Raw genomic sequence first — 21,106 nt, 5'->3', positions numbered from 1 at the left:
AATTGGCTCACACTTTGTAAATAAATTGTGCAATGCTTGCACCGTTATTGTTTTGAATGCCTACGAAATCAAAATTTAATCGAGAGATCAGCTAATGTTACAACTACTTTACTCAAAACTTAAAGAAGAAGGGAACTGTTTTTCTTACTGTTTTACTATTTTCTTTGTACACAACAAATTAAAAATCAAATCAAAAATCAATTAACCAATACAAAAATTCACATTTTAGTGAAGTAGGGGTTTCTTTAAAAATAGTTATAAATTATTTTAGGTATATACAGTAATAAGAATTTATATTAGGTATTTACAATTCTGATAATTTTTACACAAATTTTTTCAATTTACAATATACCTAAAAAAGTAGTACGTTAATCACAGAAGTTGTTCGTTGCTACTTGCAGACAAGTCTAACAGTCGCCAAGCTGCACGTGGATTAAGTTCTGAAGGATCTCTGCACAGTACCCACACATAATTTACTCGTAACACTTTATCAGGATCACCTTCAACGACATTACCATTGGCGTCTTTTAGGCACAACAATTGCTGCGAAGTAAAACTGATAACAAGTACCGGCCCTTGATCCATGACTTTTCCCATCATTAAATCTACATTATCGATGTCAAGTACTTTAGAACAAAATTTATATTTCAACGTCTTGGCTTGCTTAATTGGTGTAGACAAAATATTATATGGACCTTCGTGACACCAGTCCTTTAAAATTTCTAAATCACCACGGATCATTGCTTCTAATATATTAGGGATGATATCTTTCTCACATTGCTTCAAAAAATGTACTTTGTCAAATGTTGGATCTAATTTACATATTTCAGTTAGAGTTTCAGACAATTCAGTTTTTTGAAATAATCCACCCATTATATCAGAAACTTTTTCTGTAAGTAGTCGAGAAGCTCTTATCACAGGATTGTCACTTTCATCGTATTTAATTTTCCAATCAAGAACTTTGTTAACATACGGATTATTGTCTTTAAACTGTTGCCAGCTCTGATAAAATTTAGAATCTTTATGAAGTTCTATCCCAGTGGTTTCGGTGTCTGGTTTTAATACTTTGGGATCAAATATTTCTTCTACTCTCCTACGAAGCTTGGATGGGGATTGATAAACATGAGAGTGAATACCGCCCTGATCAAGTTCCTGTTTGACTGCGGCAGCTGTTTGGCTAATGGTTTGAAAAGCACTCGTTTTTCCAAGTTGTTGTCCTCGTTCCGTGATTGTTTCTGCAGCATCTCTTGCAGTTTTGCCAAATTCTGCACTAATTTTACCTGCAAACACAATAATTAATCAAACTAACTATGCTAAGGAAAACCCTTTTAATTTACAATCAAGTGAACAAAAAGATCCAAAAATTAGATGTATGTTGCGAAACACGACATACCTCACTTTTTGTAATCTTTCTGTTAAATGATTTTGGGCACTTTCGCTCAACCGATTTTCTTAAATTTAGAATTTTATTTACATGCCTAATTTCCATTAAATTAAATACATATATAAGCGGGTAGTTTAACCAATCTCTTCAGTACAAAATACCTTAACAGGCATTATGTTGGAATAATTGAAAAGTTACAGATCTGAATAAGTTCAATAAGCATAAATGTTTAAAGAAAATTGTTGCCGTTTTCGTGAAAATTTCAAAAAACGAAACTCGATTCAATAAAATGGCACTTTCGGTTGTACAAAAGATATTATCAGGTCCATATGAGTACGTATTTTCGTACACAAATAATGCAATCACCTATTTTTTAAAAAAGAAATTATGTTACAGCTTAAATAATGTACTGTTGCCATCCAAAACTAGAACATCCTGGGATATGGTACAACAAAATCTAGTTACCCCAAGTGCGATATAACTTGTAGCACACTCACGTGCACGCGCTAACCTGTAAGAATCTTAGCTCTATTGACCTAGCGAATCTTCTAGCTATGGGAATAATCTTAGAGGACAACAGTCCTAGTCACAGCCTTTGCTATGAAATCAAGAGTTTCCGATAAAATAGTAATTTTTAATGCAAAATTCCAAATTTTACCAAAAAAATATAATTTCAATCATTACGATTAGGTTGAAATGATAAATTACCTCTACAACTGTCACGTTATTGTTATTGAAATATAATTACCAGCTTTTTTTGCTATTTCAGATTTTCCAGCTTCTTCCAAAACATCACTGACTTTTTCCTTAAGAGTATCCAATTTTTCCTTCAAAACTTCACTGCTCTTTGAAGCTTCTGATTCAACGGTCTGGAACTTTGTCCTGAAATTGTGTCAAAATCATTTAATTTCGGCTTCATTTCTGGATAAATCCGGTTAATTAGAATATTACCTCGCCTTCTTCAAAGCTTCTGACTGCTCTAACTTCTGGGCTTCTTCTCGAAACTTTTTAAGGCTCTCTTTCATTTCTTTATTTTTTGCCATTTCATGTTTAATATTTTCAATAAATTGTGAAAAAAAGTTAGGGCGTCTGGGACCATCAGAAGCACGCCGCAAGACTTCATACTAATACAAAAATAATGGGAAGTTCAAGTGATGCAATTGCGAAAGCGCAAGGTACTCCTTAAAATACTAAAATAACCATTAAAATTACTAACAAAAAAAGAATCTTACCCGCAAATATTGGCGACCATAACTATTTGAATTTCCTAAGATCAATAAATATGGACTTGTACTACGTTGCAAAATAATTTTGTAACTCTAAAACAAATGATTATCTAGCATTAAGGACACATTATTAGAAAGTCGTAACTCTTAATAGATATTTTACGCATTCACCATTATAGTTCGCCAAAATTGTAAACGTAAAATCAGGAAAATTTAAAGGCTGTCACACTGGTGAAACATGTCTGTGTTATTTAAAACATCTTCGAAAATGACCGATAAAGTACTGTAGCGATAAAAGTAGAGGGGTGAAAACCATGTGGTTGAATTAATTCGCAGACTTGTAAATTGCATTAAAAAATGATTATAAATAAAACACTAAAGTTAAATAAGATAAAATACTGATGATTAAAAAAATAAAATTAACAAATTTATACAATTCTCTGCTTGTTCTTGTTTGCCTTATTATGATAGAATTCTGAAATTCTGTGATATAAAATTAAATATTAATAAGTTATGATTGTTCCGATGATTTGATGCTTATGTAATTAAAAATAATTAATTGAATGTCTTTTTTAGTTGAACGCACAAGTTAATAAAAAATTAGTTATTAAATAAATTGGCGGCGGCTGCCCAGCATGTGAAAAGTAAATGGTGTTCAGTTGAACATATGGCATTTAACTGGCACCCCTGCCTATCCATGATTGATGAAAAAGAAAATTATTGTAGGTTGTACATGTACACTATTTACCGGTTCTGCTTATAAGACCGATTGGTTACATTTGTAATTTTATGGCCTGGAAAATTGATGATATATATCATTCCAAAATTATAATTAGGTCGGGTTAGTATAGTTCAGGGCATCGTTATCAATTAGCATTAGTAGAAATTAAAGTAAACATATTTTAATACTTTTTTTTATTTAAACAAATTTCTAGTCATTTTGACCTCAATTTATGTTCTGCATTATTGGTACGCATGATATAATTTTGCTAGTTTTGTGAATGTGTGAAAGCATTAGAACATCATAGCTTACAGGTCTAACAAGACTAATGATGAGTAAGATTTTCAAAATTTTAAGCAACTCTTCTTTAATAATAAGAGTAATTTTACTTTAATTTCTTCAAAATTTCACTTTTTTATTTCCTAGCAAATAACAAATTCATTCGAAGCAGTTTGCTAAGTTATATAGCTATGACAATCATCATTATAATTAGTTTTAGAAACCTGCACAAATGGATGATTCAAGGAGAAGTGCAGCTGCACAGTTTTTTATGGATGATGAGGATGGTCAAGGTAGAGAAAGACCTAATTATAATAAGGTGAGAACTTTTACTTTGAATTAACTTATTTTGCAAGTTTTGGAAATGATATCTTGGAAAAAATCATCAGCAGAAAATTCAAGAATCTTAAAATTGGTTCTAGACAGAGTGGTCTAATAGGCTTAAAAAATTCAACTAGATGTCACCTTTTTAATTTCTCTTTCAATCTGGTATCCACTGTTAATCTTGGCTCAAGAAAATGTGTTCTTGAGTTCAAGAGCAATAATGGGAAATAATTGTAACTTGAGAAAAAATTGGAAAATGTTGCTGGAATAATGAAGAAAGATCAGTGGAAAAGAAGAAAAATCAAGCAATTGATTTTATTAAGTCTATCTTATGGTTTGACTTCTCATTAGCTTGTAATTCTGAACAGTTTTTTTTTCCATACCCTATTTGACGTCTCACGGACATCAAGATTATTTGATATGGAGCATACTATAAGCTCTTGTAATCTTAATTCTTGTAGCCTGTTCTGCATTTCCTAAACATCATTCACTTGTTTGATATTTTTCTTTTATTTTAACTTTTAACTTGAAATTAACCTACATTTTTCTTAAGAAATGCATAAGGTTCCCATGCTGCAAAAACGTTGAATATTCGTATTACGATTATTATTGACTCACAGAGCGGATCTAGTTTTCACATAGCACTGTAGCCTGAAGGCTTTCTTTACCAACCCCTGAATTGTTTAATAGGTATAACCTTTTTTTTCACATGGCTCAGAATCTTTCCCACTAGTTTTCTTTGCGATTGATCTCTTCTGGCCGCAGTGTCAAATATTTTTTACAGCAACCTCGTGTCAACTGACATGAGGATCTGAGAAGACGTTTCCTCCTCCAACTGGCAAACTTAGAGGTTCTGTGTCAAAACACTCCGCCATAAGAAGTGGTTTTCAGAACCTACCCATAATTAATTACCTAGAATAATCTGTTTCTTACCCATCTTTTGGGTCTCCCCCAGCCTGGATTTACTAGATGGGGCATAACCCTAATCTTGTATTCAATTCCTAGATTGGTCTTCAAGAATTATCGTTTGCTCTCCAGGGTTGTTATCATGGTGTCCTAGAGAATTCCAAGGACAGGTTCTAGACCACCGTATAGTGTAGATGTTCCATTCCTCCCAACTGATTTGCAACTTTGTTGCTCCCTTATGCCAGCATGGTGCGGGAAAACTGCTCCAGAGACACGCTACAGGCCCAGTTAAGGGATGAGGTTGTTTAGTCGAAGAAACCATCTCGTCATCTTTAAGGCTCTTTCTCAGTACAAGCACAAGTCTTAATTTTAAAACATTCATCCTGTTAAGTAATTGCCCAGATAGCATTTATTAAATCTTTCCAGTTTCATTCCTAAAAATACATCTCCCTAGCTTATTAAGTATTTTGAAAATAATTTAAGATTAAAGTAAACGATAAGGTGTATTGCACTATTATGTTATATTCCTGGTCTTGTGCTTGGATTTTATTTAATGCGTATATATTAGAAATTTATTGTAAAGTGTGCTAGCCATCTACCTCTGCCTTTGACGGAGTGTAAGAACTGACTCAGCAGAACTGAGGGATACCCCTAGGAAGATTCATAAATGATTTGCTAAGAAGAGCACTTAGGGCGGCTTGTTTTAGGCTACTCCGCCTATAATTTTCTCCAGGTTCATTCTGTTTAGGACAAAAAAAGTTATCGTCCACCTCGACTGGTTTTAAAAAGGGCCAAATTAAACTGGGTTGCATGAAGTCTGATGGCTTTACTGCCTCAATCACTGGCGTAATTGAAGAAAAAAAAGATACGTAAACCTCCTGAAACAACTATTGGTTTTTCCAGAACAAAGCATAGACTCTTAAAGCATAGTACCTGAGCCAGAGATGGATCCCTTGCCCCGACCGATAGAAAACCCTAGTTTTATCCAACTCTCACATTAAGTATTTACACTGATTACCTTTAAAACAGTTCAAGATCTATTAAAGTCAATTAAATAAACTCGAAATTGCATTCATTCCTTAGATTCTCAATCTGCATTGCACAGAGCGCGAGCATTCTCCTAGGATTCTATACACTCTACAATTGTCCAATAATCAGTGCCTCTGTGCCGCTTAGATCTTCCTGCTCCATTTAATACGCGTTACTGTATTATTTGCAAATGGAATTTTCTTTCATTAGTTTTTTCCAGCATGTGCGAAGGAGAACTGCTCAATTTTATTTAGTAGTTATATCTTACCTTTTCGAGAAGCAGTTTTTTTTAGCTGTCAGTATTCGGCACTTATCACTTCTAATTAATTTTGTCATATTCGTACTCTGATTAATGCTGTGTATAGGAAGTGGAAAATAAATATAATTTATGAGTATGTTCCGAATATTGCCTGTAATTTCTAATTTTTGATCAATCAAATGTAACCCTGTTGAATGATTTTATTCTTTATTTATTTTTTTCTATTCTTACTGTCGAGAGTTAGAATTGTGAGAAAGATCTATAGATTGTTTATGTACACATCAAGGCCAAATTCCTTGCAACTTAAAAAATTATTGTCCTTTAGTGTAAAGTGTAGAATGAACTTGCTAATAGAGTGCCTAATGTATCATGAGATGAATGCATATGGTGATAAGCCCTTTAGTTTATCAGTGTTTTTAAAATGATTTAAGGCGCTTTAACATCTGAGGTAATTAACGCCCGGAGCTTTTGTCAGTGCACTGCTGGCCTCCGAACAGTGTTCTCCCGTTACAGACACACTGTCCATCCCCCATATTTTGGTTTTTTATATATCATCTGAGGTTGATCAGTGCAGTTTAATATAGAGAACTTGACTTCACTAAGTTTCCGTCTCACACTGCACATTGCAGCGCTGCGGACATAACTACAGACATTAGTATGTATCTCTTCCTGTTTGTACGCAAAAAAAAAAAAATTACTTGTAAAGCTCCTACTCTGATTATCAGAACCGTTGACAAGCTATTGTACAGCGGATACTTAATTTTGAACACATATTGGATCCACAATCCCAGACAACATCAGTGTAGCTTGTCTGTTTTTTGTTTTTTCGTAATTCAGACAAGTTTTGTATTTTCTTCTCTTTTCAGAATTGGAGATTATTCGTGTAGGAAAATTTCTAACTAACCAAGCTGTCTCTTATCGTCTGATAATCAATATTCATAACAATATTCTCTGTTTTAGGTAATCAGTTTGTTAAATGAAGCTACACTCTGTCCTGATCCTCAAATGAAATTAGAAATATTAAACAGAGTTCAAGATATATTACTTTGTAAAGAACCTTCATTACTCCAGAACTTTGTAGTTGAAATATTAGCTTTCCAAAATGACCGCAATGGTGATATTAGAAAATTTGTTGTCAGCTTTATTGAAGAAGCGATGTAAGTAAAATCTGTTTTCAATTTTTATTGGTATTTGTTTAACGATTGTCGCTATAAAATGGATAAGTTCTTTGAAGTAAGTTAATGGTAATAAAACAGTTTTATTATAGTTCATTGAAATAAAATATATTAATTTTATTATCATGTTCCCCACCCGACACGTGCAATGGATTGATTCTCTCATATGAAGTAGTAAAGTAAATCAATTGCAAACTCTCACTTTCTCTTTTTGAAAATTAATTTACGTAAATTTTAAGCAGTTTGGAATTTTCTTGAAACTCATATTTTTTCTCTATCGATTTTCTTCAAATGAAAAATATTTCTTGCATTTTTTTTCTTTTAATATTATACTGGTGATAAGGCTGCTCATTGCATTTAAATTCCTTAAAGAGGTCAGCTAACCATCACCTCTCTCTGAAATGTTTTAAGAACTATTAGAAAATTACTCATATAAAAGTAATGGATACAAATATTTGTAAGAAGTATTCAAAAATAATCGAATCATTAGAGCCATTTTCGAGAGAAAATTTTAGAAAGTGAAAACTGAAAATTGATTTAGTAAAGTGGCACTTTCAGTTGGCTGGTTTTGTCGAAACGCTTTCTGTCAGATCCCGTGATGCCACCAATTCGGAATACCAAATTTTAATTTTCCGCGATTTACTGTTTTCGAGTTACACTGATCACGCCTTACGCAACACTTAACAATTACCTTACTGCAGCCATACTTTCAGTCACTTTTTCTTACTCGGGGGACTTCAAAACTGATTTTTCCGGTGAAAATTTATGAACTAAAATCAGCACGATTGGATAATTTTTTCTAACTAAAGCAACAAAAAAATCTGGTGGAAGCTCTCACACCACTTACTATTATTGCAATTTACCCAATAACATTTTCTTAAAACTTAAAATTTGCGCTAAAAAATGTCAAAAAACAATTTTTTTAATGTGTTATTCGGCTTAACACGATTTTTCTAATTTGAAATATTCTTAATTTTATTATAATAATTATTATACAGGTTGAAAACCGAAAAACTGTGGAGTCAGATTTTTTTTTTTTTTCATTTAACAGTTTATAGTTTATTAAAATAATAGCATGCTGTTATTTTTCTCTTATTATTTTAATTATTTTTTTAAGATATTTTTTTGTCTGTTTAGTAAAAAAGATTGCGAGATACTACCTGAAGTAATTGTTAATATACAAATTTTATTGCAAGATCGCACACCTCAAGTACAAAAAAGGGTGGTACAATGTGTTACACAGCTATATCGTATAGTTCTAATGTGGTTGGCAAGAGCACCATCCGTGACAGAAAATATGCAAAAAGTCTGGTCAGTTACCACCAATATGAAAGGTTTTATTATAAATATGGTTGACAGCGAAAATGATGGGTAGGTGATGATAGTAAAATTTTGTCCATGCACATTGTACATTATATATTTTTTGTAAAATACTGTTTTAACTTTTATGTATAAATCTTAAATTACAATTATAATCTTTTAAAGATCTAACTTTTAAAAAAAATTCTAAAGATGGATATTATTCTCCGGAGTATTTAAATGCATTCTTTCTGATGAAGCTCTAGATTTTCTGTTAATGTAAACGTAGCAAAATTTTTAAACTAATAATAAACGTATTTTAAAAAAATGCATTATTGATATCATAAATTTATTTTAGACTGAGAACACAAATTGTTAAGTTCCTTGAAATGCTAGTGCTATTACAAACTTATCCTGAAGCTGAGAGTATAAAAAGGAACAACGATTTTTCATTAGAGGATGTTCCATTAACACTTAAAGTAGCCAGGCGAAGAAAACTTGAAGAAGAAGCTATGTCAGTATAAAAATTGATTGGTTATAATAAACATTAAATTATACTAAAATATAATAAATACTGAAATTAATTTTTTGGCGTTTTAGGAGTGTTTTTGATTTAATGATAAAATTTCATGGATCACATCATATAAGTAGCGCAAATTTAATGGCTTGCATGGGATCTCTTACAACTATAGCTAAATTAAGACCAATATTTATGGGTAAAGTCGTAGCTGCTCTAGAGACATTACACAGTAAGAATTTTTTAAAATTTATTTTAAACTTACAATATTATTAATAACAACTGGCGGTAGCGGTCGTCTGTGGTTGCACCCCATAACCTGACGGAAATTATTCTAGTGTCTTTTATGAAACTCTAGTCTAGTTTCACTTCTTAGAAGCACATAATCTGATCTATTTGAAAGCAAGTCTATAAATATGAGCTCTAGAGCTACAATTGCAGCAACTATGTATTTGGGATTTGTATATCACTGATAACTTCATTTATGTTCTCGGGCGCCAATAACTTCATATAACTCGCCTTAAATCATGTATGTATATATAAGACTATATATAGTTCTTTCTGATACTTGCTTATTTATTTATTTATTTTATTTTGACTTATTACACCGATTTTTTATGCTGTTCGCTATTACTAGTACGTGAAAAGACTTTCACGAGTTCTAAAAAGAATATATTCGGTTGGATAAAGAAAATATTAAACCCACTATGCAAATATTTGTTTCCGCTGAAGTTAGATATTCACTTTCTGGTATTCCATAACAGACATCAACGCTCGATATGGCATGCAGTTGTGATGCAGCAACTACAAACTCGACTATAGTGGAAGACCCGAAATCATGTAAATATCAGTCAATTAAAAAATTTAAACCCAGATGTTATGAAAAGCTGTACTTTGAAGTGTCTGTAAGAGTTTTTAGAGCAGCAGCTAGGTTTCCAATAAGCCAATTTAAAGTTCATCAAGAACTCTTCTTGAACGTTTATAAAGACTGATACAAATTGTAGTTTATGGATAAACAAAGTCATTTAAATTTTTAGAAAATATTATTTCTTAAATACAAAGATATTAATGTAATTAAGAAAATACAAAATAAAAATATTTCAGAAGAAATGAATAGAAAATTACTCATAAAATGTGTTTTTCTGACCGCAACCTACGGTTGTGCGACTTGGATATTAAAAGTAGAAGTTATAGAAAAATTAAAGGTCGTAATAAGGAAAATGGAGAGAATAACACTGAATATTTTTTAAAGGATAAAAAGAAGAATAACTAGATACAACTGGTTAGGCTCAATCAGGTATTACAGATATTGGTGAAACAATAATGTTGATAACTGAAATCTAATTGGGTAGGCCATATCTGCAGGCAAGAAAATGTAAGATGTTCGTCAGAAATAACAAGCTGGTATCTAAGTCACACATTAAAGAAAGTTGTTAGACCAAAACTCTTCGTTGGAACTCTAATTTTAAAAGACTGTAGGCACAGTGGCTTGGATGCAGCTTGCAAAAAACAGAGAAGAATGGAAAAGATTCACAAGTAATGACAATTCTAAGGGCAATCTCCTACAACAATAATAATATTAAAGTAGTATAAACGATAATAATAACATTAATATCTTTTATTCTTAAACCGATACAAAAAATTAAAATAAAATAAAGTAAGGGTGGAGATAAAAAATTGTTCTTTGTCTAATAGTCAAAAATGTTTGTTCACTACTTTTGCATTTTGTTTTACTTTCTTTAGAAAGTTCCTATTGCTAGGAAAAATGGGTTAATTTTATTTACTAAGAAATGTGCCTGATTAAGCCTGTATGTTCTCAGATTGAAATAGAAAAATTGTATTATGTCAACTGTTTTCTAATTATTGTTCATTGTATGCGTTTGTGTATAGTTACATAAATGGCTTATGTATTTATAACTTCAGAAAGAAAAATTGGCGTGATCGTTTCACACTATATATTTTGATAGTTTTATCCAAATTTTATTTATTTCTTGTTCTTGTCGCTACAGTTCTTGAGTGAAGAATTTTCGCTTGCTCAATAAGGCTGCCAATCTTGCCGATTGGTGTTCATTGCTACAGTTATTTGCAGATTGCATCAATTATAAAACTTTGTTGTCATTTTTATTTGTTTAATTATGTACTTACTTTTAGTGAACTTACCCCCAACCCTCTCAACATCTCAAGTTAATTCTGTTAGAAAGCATTTAAAAATGCAACTGTTAAATTTATTACGACATCCAGCTTCTGCAGAATATCATACAAATATTACTACCCTTCTTACTGATCTTGGAGCAACAACTCATGAGGTTTGTGTTCTTTTATTGATTAATTATTTAAATTAAACAAACTTCTAGAGTTCTAAATTAGAAATATGTGTTTTGTTTAGGTTATGAAAGCCTATCCTAAGTTAGAAGAAATAAAGAAAAGACCCAAAAAATCTAATTCTGATGTCCCGTTAAAGAAAATGAGACTAGATGACACTTCAGCAATAAGTGAATCGGCTATTGATATCACAGAACAATTTATAATTGAAAGATTAACCCCAGAATTAGCGGCCAATCTAGTTATTACTGGGATGGTAAGTAGATTTACCAATCTTTTTACCAAAAGGTTTGATGTTTTAAAATTTTATTCATTGTATAACATACATGTTATTATATTTATTATAAATATATTTTAAAAAGGTTTGATACTTTATTTTGATATTGATATTGTATTAATGTTATCTTAATACTTCTTTAAATTAACAGAGTTCCCTACCAGATACAATGCCACCATTGTTTAGCGCAACCTATACACCTATTGCGGCGGCAGGTACGCAGGGACAAATAAAGCATGTCGCTAGACTGTTAGCCACTCAATTAAATGCTGCTGGTCTAGGTCCTGGAGCAACTGTTGCTAAAAATCAAAAAGTACCCGTGGTAAGTAGTAATTTCATATCAAAGAGCAAAATAGAATTTTTACTATTTTCGATATTATTACTTTCTCTTCACCTTAAAAAAAAAACTACCTAGCTCCAATAGTAATAATAATAATTATTATTATTAAATGGATAGAAATACTTGTTTATTTTAATTTTCATTCATTATTTCAAGCGTACAACTTTAATAGAAGATGATGAAGAAGAAAATAGTCAAATAATTATTCCATCCATTTCTTTAGATGAAGGCATGGAAGAAGATATTTCTGGTACTAAAACTTCTTCAAAACCCTTGAAACTTGAGATGTATCCCTTGAATGCGGTAAGTACCGTCTTTTTAGTCCTTTTAGTTAAATATTTTTAGTTTTTTTTTTACATTTTTAAGACTAGATTTCATTGCGATATATATTTGTATTAAATTAGTATATTTTAAAAGAAGAGCATTGAAAAAATATTGTTGAAACGTTTCACAAACATCCATTCTTTATCATAGAATCGCAGGAGTCCGATCAGAAAAAAGAAGTAAATAAGAATTTTAAATTGAGTGGTTGTGTGTAGGCATTAGAACAATAGAATGGGAGGCATGGAGTCATGATCATTTGTTTGTAGATAAATAAAAGAATAGTTTTATAACTTCTACTTTTGTGTTGAAATATTTAATATTTGGATTTTATATATATATATATATCCTATAGACCTCCATTAAAAAGTTAGAAAGGGAACCATAATGCGTTTTCTGTCCTTAAGCTAGGGTGGGATACTTCAAGTGATTACTTAATTCAATCATCTTCAGGGCTGTTAACATGTACTTAGACAAGATGATAATATTTACATTCTGTATTTTATTTTATTTATTTATTTGTTTATTAATATTATTACTTTTTTTTGCAGGAAGCACGAGAAAATTTACAAGTATCTGCTATACAGAGGGTATTAAAAGCAGAGAAAAGTGCAATTACAGGTGGCGTTAGTAACGTACGTTTAAAATTAGTAGCATCAATTGCGTCTTCATTTGGCGAGAGAATAAGATCAGGTATGTTTACATCAATTTACTTGGTTTGGTCAATTAAGTGACTTTTGTTTAAAAAGGCTTTATTTGCTCAAGAAATCAAACATTATAAAAAGGAAACTTTAAAATAATGCAATGAGATTGATCACAAGTTGATAAATCATAGTTATGCATATAATTTGGGTTCCGCACATATCTATAAAAGAATAAGAAACATATACTTATAAATATTATTAATATTAAGATTTAAATCTATTTTTTATTTTCTTACATTATTTTTGTATATCACCTTTTTCTAATTAAAAACAGTTTAATTTTACTTTGGAAGTTATAAGAAGTGTTACAGTAGTAGATTATTCTTCTTGCCCGCTAAACTTTCATTTTATAATTATTGTATTGAACCTAAAATTAATAATATGTTAAAGGTTATGCTTTACGTGGAAATTCTCTGAGAACCTTATTTTCCTGAAAAAAAAAAATGCAAAAAACAAAGTGAAAAAAATTTTTGCAATCTAAAAACCTAAAATCGCAATAATAATGTTGTATTTTCTATTGACGGATTTCGGTAAAAATCTTTGGGTCCGAAGCAACAGCACAACAGCAGTAACTTAACAAATATCAAGCTGTATGTGACTTTTCGTTTTTGAGATGGTCTGTCACACTCACACCATGTGCTAAAACACTCCATGCCAATAACAGTTTTGTAGGTGTTTTATGTGTTCAGGGGACCTCTAAATGTATATTTTCGGGAGATCTCAGTTTCGAAAATTTGTTATGATAGCATCACTTCATTTTAGAGAAAGTAATAGAAGCTATTTCTCTATTCCTGAAGTTATTTTTTATTTAGTGTAGCAATTTGAGAAGTTAGTAATTCAATTTTTTAAATATATTTTTTTTAGCCGTTCTTCAATTCATCTTGGCAGATCTAAAAAATCAGATAAATTTAGCACTTAGTTGGGCATATGAAGAATACAGCTTTTTACAAGGTTTTACAAAAAGAGCACCCAACCAGCTGGAAGAAAATCAGAATTTTGACAAACATTATGACAATTATGTTTGCACATTAATAAATGCAGTTATTAATAACAAAGAAATGAAAGATCGAGAGGCGTAAGTTGAATATGTGTAAAAAATAATCTGATTTAAATATAGTCTAACCTTCATTTTTTAATCATTTAAATTCTAAATTAATATTCTTCATTTGTTTTATTTTATTTATTTTTTTATTTAATTACGTCTTTAGTTTTGGAATCGTCTATCACCCAATTTATTAAAATCTCCTATAATAATCTTTACGTCTTTAGCTGGTCATTAACTCTTTTTAGGAGATTGTAGAAGGCTCTTTTTCCTCGTAATCTTTCTTTTCGGTCTATAAAAGAGAGCTAATAAAAGAGATATTAAATAATTTTCTCCTCTTTTCAATATGTTGGCCACTTTCAAAAATAGTATTGAAATTTGCTTTAAATGGTATTAATCTAATTTGATGTGATTTTTGCTTACAGGATTTTGACAAGGATTTGTTTAGAAGTCCCACTCATTACAGATGATATTACTACCCTTTTGAAAGAGTTCAGTTCAGTGGAAGTTTTCGGTTTAAATATTATATATAACCTAATTTTAATGCGACCTCCTAAACAATTCGCTTTTTTAAGCATTCTTCTTGAAAATACGGCTCATCAATCGAATGATGTTAGTTTAGATTTTTATTACTACCTTAACATTTATATTTTACTTACAGTATTAATTTATTTTAATTTTTAACAAACAGATTCGTGAGGCTGCCATCGGACATGTAGTTGATTTGTACCCAAAGGATGACATGCGGACGCATATAGAAGAACATGCAATATATTATCTAGGATTTTTAAAGCCACCCAAACCACCAGTAACATTGTTTGGAGTGGAAAAAGGCCGTCCACAGATTTCTTCTGTTTGGACCGATGATAGTATTAAAGCCTGTCTTTATCTTTACCTTTCGCTGCTACCTATTAACCAGCAACTTATACACGAGTAATAAACATAATATATCTTATTATACTTTCTAATTAGTATCAAATGAATGTTATTTTAATAAAGGAATTTAATTACTTTTTAAGGTTAGCAAGGGTTTATATCCAAACAGTTGCAGATGTAAAAAGAACCATATTAAGAGTTGTTGAACATCCAGTAAGAGCAATGGGAATGGATTCTCCAGAATTATTAAAACTTGTCGAAGAGTGTCCGAAAGGTTCAGAAACTTTAGTTACTCGATTGATTCACATTCTAACAGATAAATGTAAGTTTCATTGCTTATGTTTACAATTAGTTAATAATTACAATTCACGCCTGAAAAGAAGTGATTGCATTTAAAATTATTAATATAAAAATAATTTTTTATTCCAGCTGCGCCGAGCATGGAATTGGTAGCACGAGTAAGAGATCTCTATCACACACGGGTTTCGGACGTTAGGTTTCTGATCCCAGTACTTAATGGTCTTACTAAAAACGAAATTATTGCTGCTCTTCCAAAACTAATTAAACTTAATCCTATAGTTGTAAAAGAGGTAAAATTATTGTTGTTAATTGTAGTAAATTTAAATTAGAACCATTACTCTTGTTTTAGAAATTATAATTCTTCTAAACTAAACTAATCAGAGTCCTCATGCAGATTTCATCAGATATTTGAGCTTTTCGGATTTCTCTCATCTGATTTTTAACATATTGTTCAAAATGTAATCTTGTTTCCATGAAAAGGAGAAAAATTCGCAAAAAAATTTGGTTTGGAGTTACTAGGGAATTAAATGAATAAAAAGTTCCTATTCTAAGTTTTGATTATTAGAAGTACGTTTTTCAAGATTGGACTAGAAATTGCTCCTCAAATTTGTAAAAATTTCAATTGCACAAGGGATTTCAGCATCTCTGACGAAACTAAATTTTTTCTTAAGTGGGTCTTAACCGTTTTTATTTGACTCTATTTTGAATATTTAGCTTCCTATTAATTTGCCCAAAAGGCTCTGCGAGTACCAACCAGTAGCATGGGCAATGAACGTAACTGAAAGACAATTTCCTAAAAGTATCTTAATCATAAGGTGTTATAATTTGAGAAAGATTCCACAAACTGCCATGTCATTCATCAACATTCTTATTTATAAAGTAAGCCATTCCTATCATCTCCAGGAGATGGTGACAAATCGGTTAAAAGTAGTAAAGAAAAAAGTATTTGACAAAAGAGTTATGTTTAACATCACTCCTTAGAAATATATAAATAAAAATAGAAATAATAACAGTAAGAAGGCGCTAATAACCTCAGCTGTTGATGCGCCAAAAAAAAAAAACAAAAAAACAGTAAGAAGAAGTAGATTGATTTTTTTTTTTAAATTACTTTTCTCCTTAGTAAAGGTGTGATTTTTTTAAGGAGCTTGCAATGCTACCTGTAAAAAAGATCAATAACAAGAAATAAAAAGTAAAATAGTAAAAAATTATCCTGGTTTAACTGGCTACCTTTTGCAGACAAGTTGGTTTAGATCAGCATACAGAAATTTTTAGACATCTCTAACCCTTTTCTTAATGATCATTAACTCGTCTCATAAATTTCCCTTCTATAGTAGGTTTTATTTATTTATTTTTATTTATTTAAGACGCATCAACTGAGGATATTGGAGCTTTTTTCAGTGCACTACCGGCTTCCGGACCAATTCTCTCATTACAGACACAACACACTGTCCATCACCAAACAGTGAGCTGTTAGAAGCTTCTTATTCTTAGGGCCAGCAGCTCTTAGATTCGAACCCGTGATCTCCGCGTTGGATCCAGTATTCGCTAACCACTCAGCCAATCCCTTCCCTAATAACACAGTTTTTGTACAAAATATCTATATCTTAATCTTTGTGGAACAGGTGTTCAATAGATTATTGTGTTCGCCAAATGAAGTTGGAGCATACTCATCGCCAATTACACCATCAGAACTATTGATAGCCCTGCACACAATAGATCCAGCCAAATGTGAACTTAAAACTATCATTAAAGGTATATTTAATTTAGCTGTTATTTAATCATCTTAATTATTATTTATTTAATTACTTTAAATTCATCAGTGATGTAGATGATGATTTGGCCTTTTTCACTAAAAAAGATCTCAAGTTTTTGTAAACTTTTATAAAAGTTCTTATATATATTTTTTTTAAGTAACTTTTATATTTTTATAATATTTTTCTTTCTGCAAACTAACCCTATCTGTCTATCTGCCTAGGATCAGCGTTTCTTAAGTAATTCAAACTAAATATATCGCTATCAAAATTGAAAAATCGAAGTGTCGCTTTCTTGATGCGATGTTATTATATAATTTTTTCAAAAATCGCTCCTACGATTTCTTTTTTGTACATGGAAGTCAAAAACTTTTCCCAGGAAGCTTCATTTTTCGTGATCTTTTAGGCTTCCCTGTAAATTGCCTTTTTTTTTGGGGGGGGGGGGGTAATTTTGGACGCTAACACCTGGATAACATTAATAGAAATCAAGCTTGTAAGTAAAATTCTAATTTGGAATTTAATTTGGAAACTTTACTGAATATTTTGGTATAGTTTTTAGCATTTTTTTTTCGTAAAGATTCCAGTTGGCTTGTCGTCTACCGCTCCGAACTAGTGTCCCAACGCCCCTGGTTTTTGGTTTGGACCTTTTTTTTCAGGAATATTAATTTTAGTGGGGATTCTTGTAGGTAGTGAGGTCACGCTTCATCAATACAGTTACGTTATAGCTAGCATGCAAAATTTGTATGTGTAATGTTTAATCATAATTATTCTAAGCTTGTACAAGAGATCATATTTTAAAAACCAACAAATATTTATCCTATTGATTTTCTTCCAAGTGCACTTATCAGAAAATATGTAAAGCGTGAAGTAGTGACATTTGGAAATTTATTTAAAACCATATTCACAAATAATTCAAATTTCGTTCGTTTTTAATGGTATCTAATTTTTTTTTTAGCTACTTCATTGTGCTTCAGTGACAAACAAGCGTATACTCAAGAAGTATTGGCTGTTGTCATGCAGCATTTAATGGAGGTAACACCGCTTCCAACACTGTTGATGAGGACAGTTATTCAAGCTCTGTCCCTTTATCCTCGTCTGATAGGATTCGTAATGAATATTTTACAAAGGCTGATATTGAAGCAGGTAATGTCCCTTCAAAAATTGCTTAAAAAGATACATTATGTTACGATTCTTACGATTAATAAACATTACGTACGTTTATACATGTTCAAGTACAAATTTTTTTTAACAGGTTTGGAGACAGAAGAAAGTATGGGAAGGATTTATAAAGTGCTGTCAGAGGGCTCAGCCTCATAGTTTCCAAGTATTATTACAACTCCCAGCACAACAGTTAGCTGATGTATTTAAGGAAGCACCAGATTTAAAACAACCTCTACTTGATCACATAATGGAGTTTACAGAAAACCAAGTACGATATTTTAATGTTGTTAATCAAAATGAAAGAAGAATAAAACCCAAATAAGCATTTTGATCTGATATTTGAATCTTTGCTAAAAATTTTTTTTTTTTTAATTATTTGGATTTTGATTCTCTTTTCAAGAAACAAACATGGTATGCCAAATAATAAAGAGAATGATTTTTTCCAAGCACTCTTTGTAGAAGCGCGCCAAATATTATTGAATTTTAAACTAACGCTGCTTGTTCAGCGGTAGTGACGTTAGGCACGAACACAAGTGTTGATTGCGTAAACGAGTTTATGGAAAGTGCGTCAATTTCTTCCCTAAATTGATGAATTTCTCATTCTTTGAACAGAATTGTAACTAGAGAAGAAATTGATTGTTTTCAGACTAAACGTCTCAGATTATGGAATGGCATGGCAAAACTTTCCCAGGTCTAAAATAATACTGCACCAAAAGAAAAGTAATTGCTATTTCGTTGCTAATAAAATAGGCCAGATCATTCTTTTCTTTGAAAATTTGTTGCTAGGATATGACTTTGTACGGATGAGCAATGAGATGTTATGAATTCTGAAGTACTGTCTTTCATTGTGCCTTAAGGAACCAAATCGCAATGGAAACATGATCATTGTTTTGACGTCTGATTTTTCTAATATAGTTTGAGTCCTTCCACTTTTATTTTTAGATCAAACTAAGAAGGGTCAAGTTAAACAATATCGTCCTCCTTAGTTAATCAAATGAAGTTATTATATTTAAAAAAAAATATAAAATAAGAATTGATAACAAAATATTTATTTAAGAAAAGTTAATATTCAAAATTGATTATAAAAATGAAGATAGTTTGGTATAAAACTTGAGGAAAATTTAATCAAAAAAAGAAGTTATAAAAAAGTGTGTGGTTAATTCTAAGTGAGGGAAGTAAATAACAATTTTTTTAAAAATGCGAATTGTTTTAGAGAGCACATATACCACAGAACATAATGGATATTTTACAAGGACCTGCCAGCCCAATTATCAGAGAATTCCAAATCAAAGAAGAACCAGTAAGTTTTAATGGAGGAATAGAGTTCACTTCTTATTTATTGTTCAAGAAAAGGAACTAAAATTCAAATTTTTCAGATGTCTCCTCCTGCTGATCTGACAATAGACATGAAAGAAGAGCCAGATGATATACCTAGATTATTTTCTGAACCTGCACCTCCTGGATTGGAATAATATTTTTCGTTTTAATTTTGTATTATATATTTTTTGTATTCGTCTGTTAAAATGTAGATAATGTTAAGATTTTAATTGATACTAGCCTTAATAATAATACTGCAATGACTTGATAAATAAGAATATTAGTTAAAAATCATTTTCCGTCTTTGTTATTGAAAACGTTTACAGAAATATATGTAATTTGGGCCTTTGATGTTTTTATAAATGAAACAGCCTTACTTACTTTGCGGGTTTTTTTTCAATTTTGAGATAAATTACTGTTCCATAACGAATATTAGACAACTCGAATTACTTAAATTAATAAGACGTAAAATTAAAATAGAATCAAGAAGTAACTGAATGACATTCCTCGGCCCATCATGTTTCAGAGTTGTATGTGATTAGATTAAGTATGTAAAATACTCCCTCATACTCCTATAGTTTATGTAATTTGTACATAAGTTAATTTTTTTTGTTTATCAGTTTCGATATTTATTAGTATTAAGGACCCCAAAATGTTTTTGGTACGGAGTGTCATTAAATTAATGATGGCGATTCAACTTTTTATTTGTACGGCAAGTAAGACATTTTTAAGCGAAAAATATATTGTATTTTTTTAAATGTCGTAATTTATTTAGTTATAATATATTAAATTATAATAGTTTTTGTTTGATTTATTTTATGTTGTTTGAAATCGCAAAGATTTTCTTTTATTCCTCAACCAAATATTTCAGGTGCATTGATTGATGTAAATTTGAATTTTAGGTTTTTACAATGATTTATTTCTATACTCCTTTCTAACTTCTTAGAAAGTATTCCTAGTTCAATAAAGTACACGAAGTGCAAGCAGTGGTAGTTTAATCCACTTATAATTTACCCAAAGAGAAACAATAAAAGTAAAGACAAATCCTTTATTTTCAACTAATCTTTTTTCTTTTCTTCAGTTGTCCGCTTATACACCCAAAATGACCAAACCATATTCTTTGAACTTGTGTTTGTTCCAACTATTTATTTTAAACACTTTTCACAGTGAGAAACATTCATCCAGAAAAATTGATTTTTTTGTGAGGTTCCCCACAACTTAAGCATTCCACTGAAGTGCCACGTCATAATAATTTATCACTTATACACCCTAGTAAACTATAAACAAAATGTGAGGCTCACAGCACCACTCTATATGTATATTATAAACATTTTTTTTCCATACTTTACACTGGACTTAGGTTAAAAATTGTTTCCCCAAACGTAAGATTTTTTTCTCCGATTCTGACCCTTAAGTTTTGGTGAGCAGGTACGGGAACTCTTTATTCTTTTATTTCTACTCTTCTTTCTCTTAATAGGGTGGATGAGAGTGGTGGGACAAATTTGGGACCTGTTCCACTCGAAAAATGTAGGCTCAACACAAAAATGTAGAGTAGACTCACCACTTTCTACTCTCC

At 31.0% G+C, this 21,106-nt stretch overlaps 2 protein-coding genes across 5 annotated transcripts; one reads left to right on the top strand and one right to left on the bottom strand.

Moving 5' to 3' along the window:
* Positions 1 to 276: 276 nt before the first annotated feature.
* LOC141457882 (mitochondrial import inner membrane translocase subunit TIM44) lies at positions 277 to 2,939 on the bottom strand. Its single transcript, XM_074135254.1, has 5 exons — positions 2,782 to 2,939; positions 2,617 to 2,703; positions 2,336 to 2,508; positions 2,133 to 2,266; positions 277 to 1,280 (listed from the first exon to the last, which is right to left on the bottom strand). The coding sequence occupies exons 1-5, from the start codon at positions 2,782 to 2,784 to the stop codon at positions 373 to 375; spliced, it is 1,305 nt and encodes a 434-aa protein (XP_073991355.1). The 5' UTR covers positions 2,785 to 2,939; the 3' UTR covers positions 277 to 372.
* Positions 2,940 to 3,265: 326 nt separating this feature from the next.
* On the top strand, positions 3,266 to 20,344 carry Sym (symplekin scaffold protein). 4 transcript variants are annotated; one of them, XM_074135166.1, is made up of 21 exons: positions 3,266 to 3,451; positions 3,825 to 3,929; positions 7,089 to 7,285; positions 8,441 to 8,674; positions 8,961 to 9,116; positions 9,203 to 9,351; positions 11,271 to 11,425; positions 11,506 to 11,697; positions 11,870 to 12,040; positions 12,215 to 12,361; positions 12,931 to 13,072; positions 13,948 to 14,158; positions 14,551 to 14,737; positions 14,817 to 15,058; positions 15,145 to 15,323; positions 15,431 to 15,591; positions 16,924 to 17,053; positions 18,008 to 18,195; positions 18,305 to 18,481; positions 19,427 to 19,513; positions 19,590 to 20,344. In XM_074135166.1, exons 2-21 carry the CDS (start codon positions 3,843 to 3,845, stop codon positions 19,683 to 19,685), a joined length of 3,288 nt encoding a protein of 1,095 aa, XP_073991267.1. In that variant the 5' UTR covers positions 3,266 to 3,451; positions 3,825 to 3,842; the 3' UTR covers positions 19,686 to 20,344. The 4 variants fall into 4 exon arrangements, with proteins under 4 accessions (XP_073991267.1, XP_073991275.1, XP_073991295.1 ...); XM_074135174.1 differs by having other exon boundaries at positions 3,266 to 3,501; XM_074135194.1 differs by having other exon boundaries at positions 3,300 to 3,332.
* The last annotated feature ends 762 nt before the right edge of the window (positions 20,345 to 21,106 follow it).

The sequence above is a fragment of the Rhodnius prolixus genome, unplaced genomic scaffold (genome assembly GCF_049639745.1).
Source record: "Rhodnius prolixus isolate KJV_2025 unplaced genomic scaffold, Rpr scaffold_1, whole genome shotgun sequence".
In the NCBI taxonomy this organism is placed as follows: Eukaryota; Metazoa; Arthropoda; class Insecta; order Hemiptera; family Reduviidae; genus Rhodnius; species Rhodnius prolixus.
Note: the sequence above shows the minus strand (reverse complement) of the source record. Positions and strands in the feature narration are given on the sequence as shown.

What these genes read in the sequence shown, in the direction of transcription:
- LOC141457882 (XM_074135254.1), bottom strand. An exon ending in ATGGTCGCCAATATTTGCGG is followed by an intron (nt 2,509 to 2,616) that starts GTAAGATTCTTT and finishes TTTTTGTATTAG; the next exon opens with TATGAAGTCTTGCGGCGTGC. An exon ending in GAAGCTTTGAAGAAGGCGAG is followed by an intron (nt 2,267 to 2,335) that starts GTAATATTCTAA and finishes ACACAATTTCAG; the next exon opens with GACAAAGTTCCAGACCGTTG.
- Sym (XM_074135166.1), top strand. Translation starts at nt 3,843, where the DNA reads ATGGATGATTCAAGGAGAAGTGCAGCTGCACAGTTTTTTATGGATGAT. An exon ending in ATCCTATAGTTGTAAAAGAG is followed by an intron (nt 15,592 to 16,923) that starts GTAAAATTATTG and finishes TTTGTGGAACAG; the next exon opens with GTGTTCAATAGATTATTGTG. An exon ending in TCCAAATCAAAGAAGAACCA is followed by an intron (nt 19,514 to 19,589) that starts GTAAGTTTTAAT and finishes CAAATTTTTCAG; the next exon opens with ATGTCTCCTCCTGCTGATCT.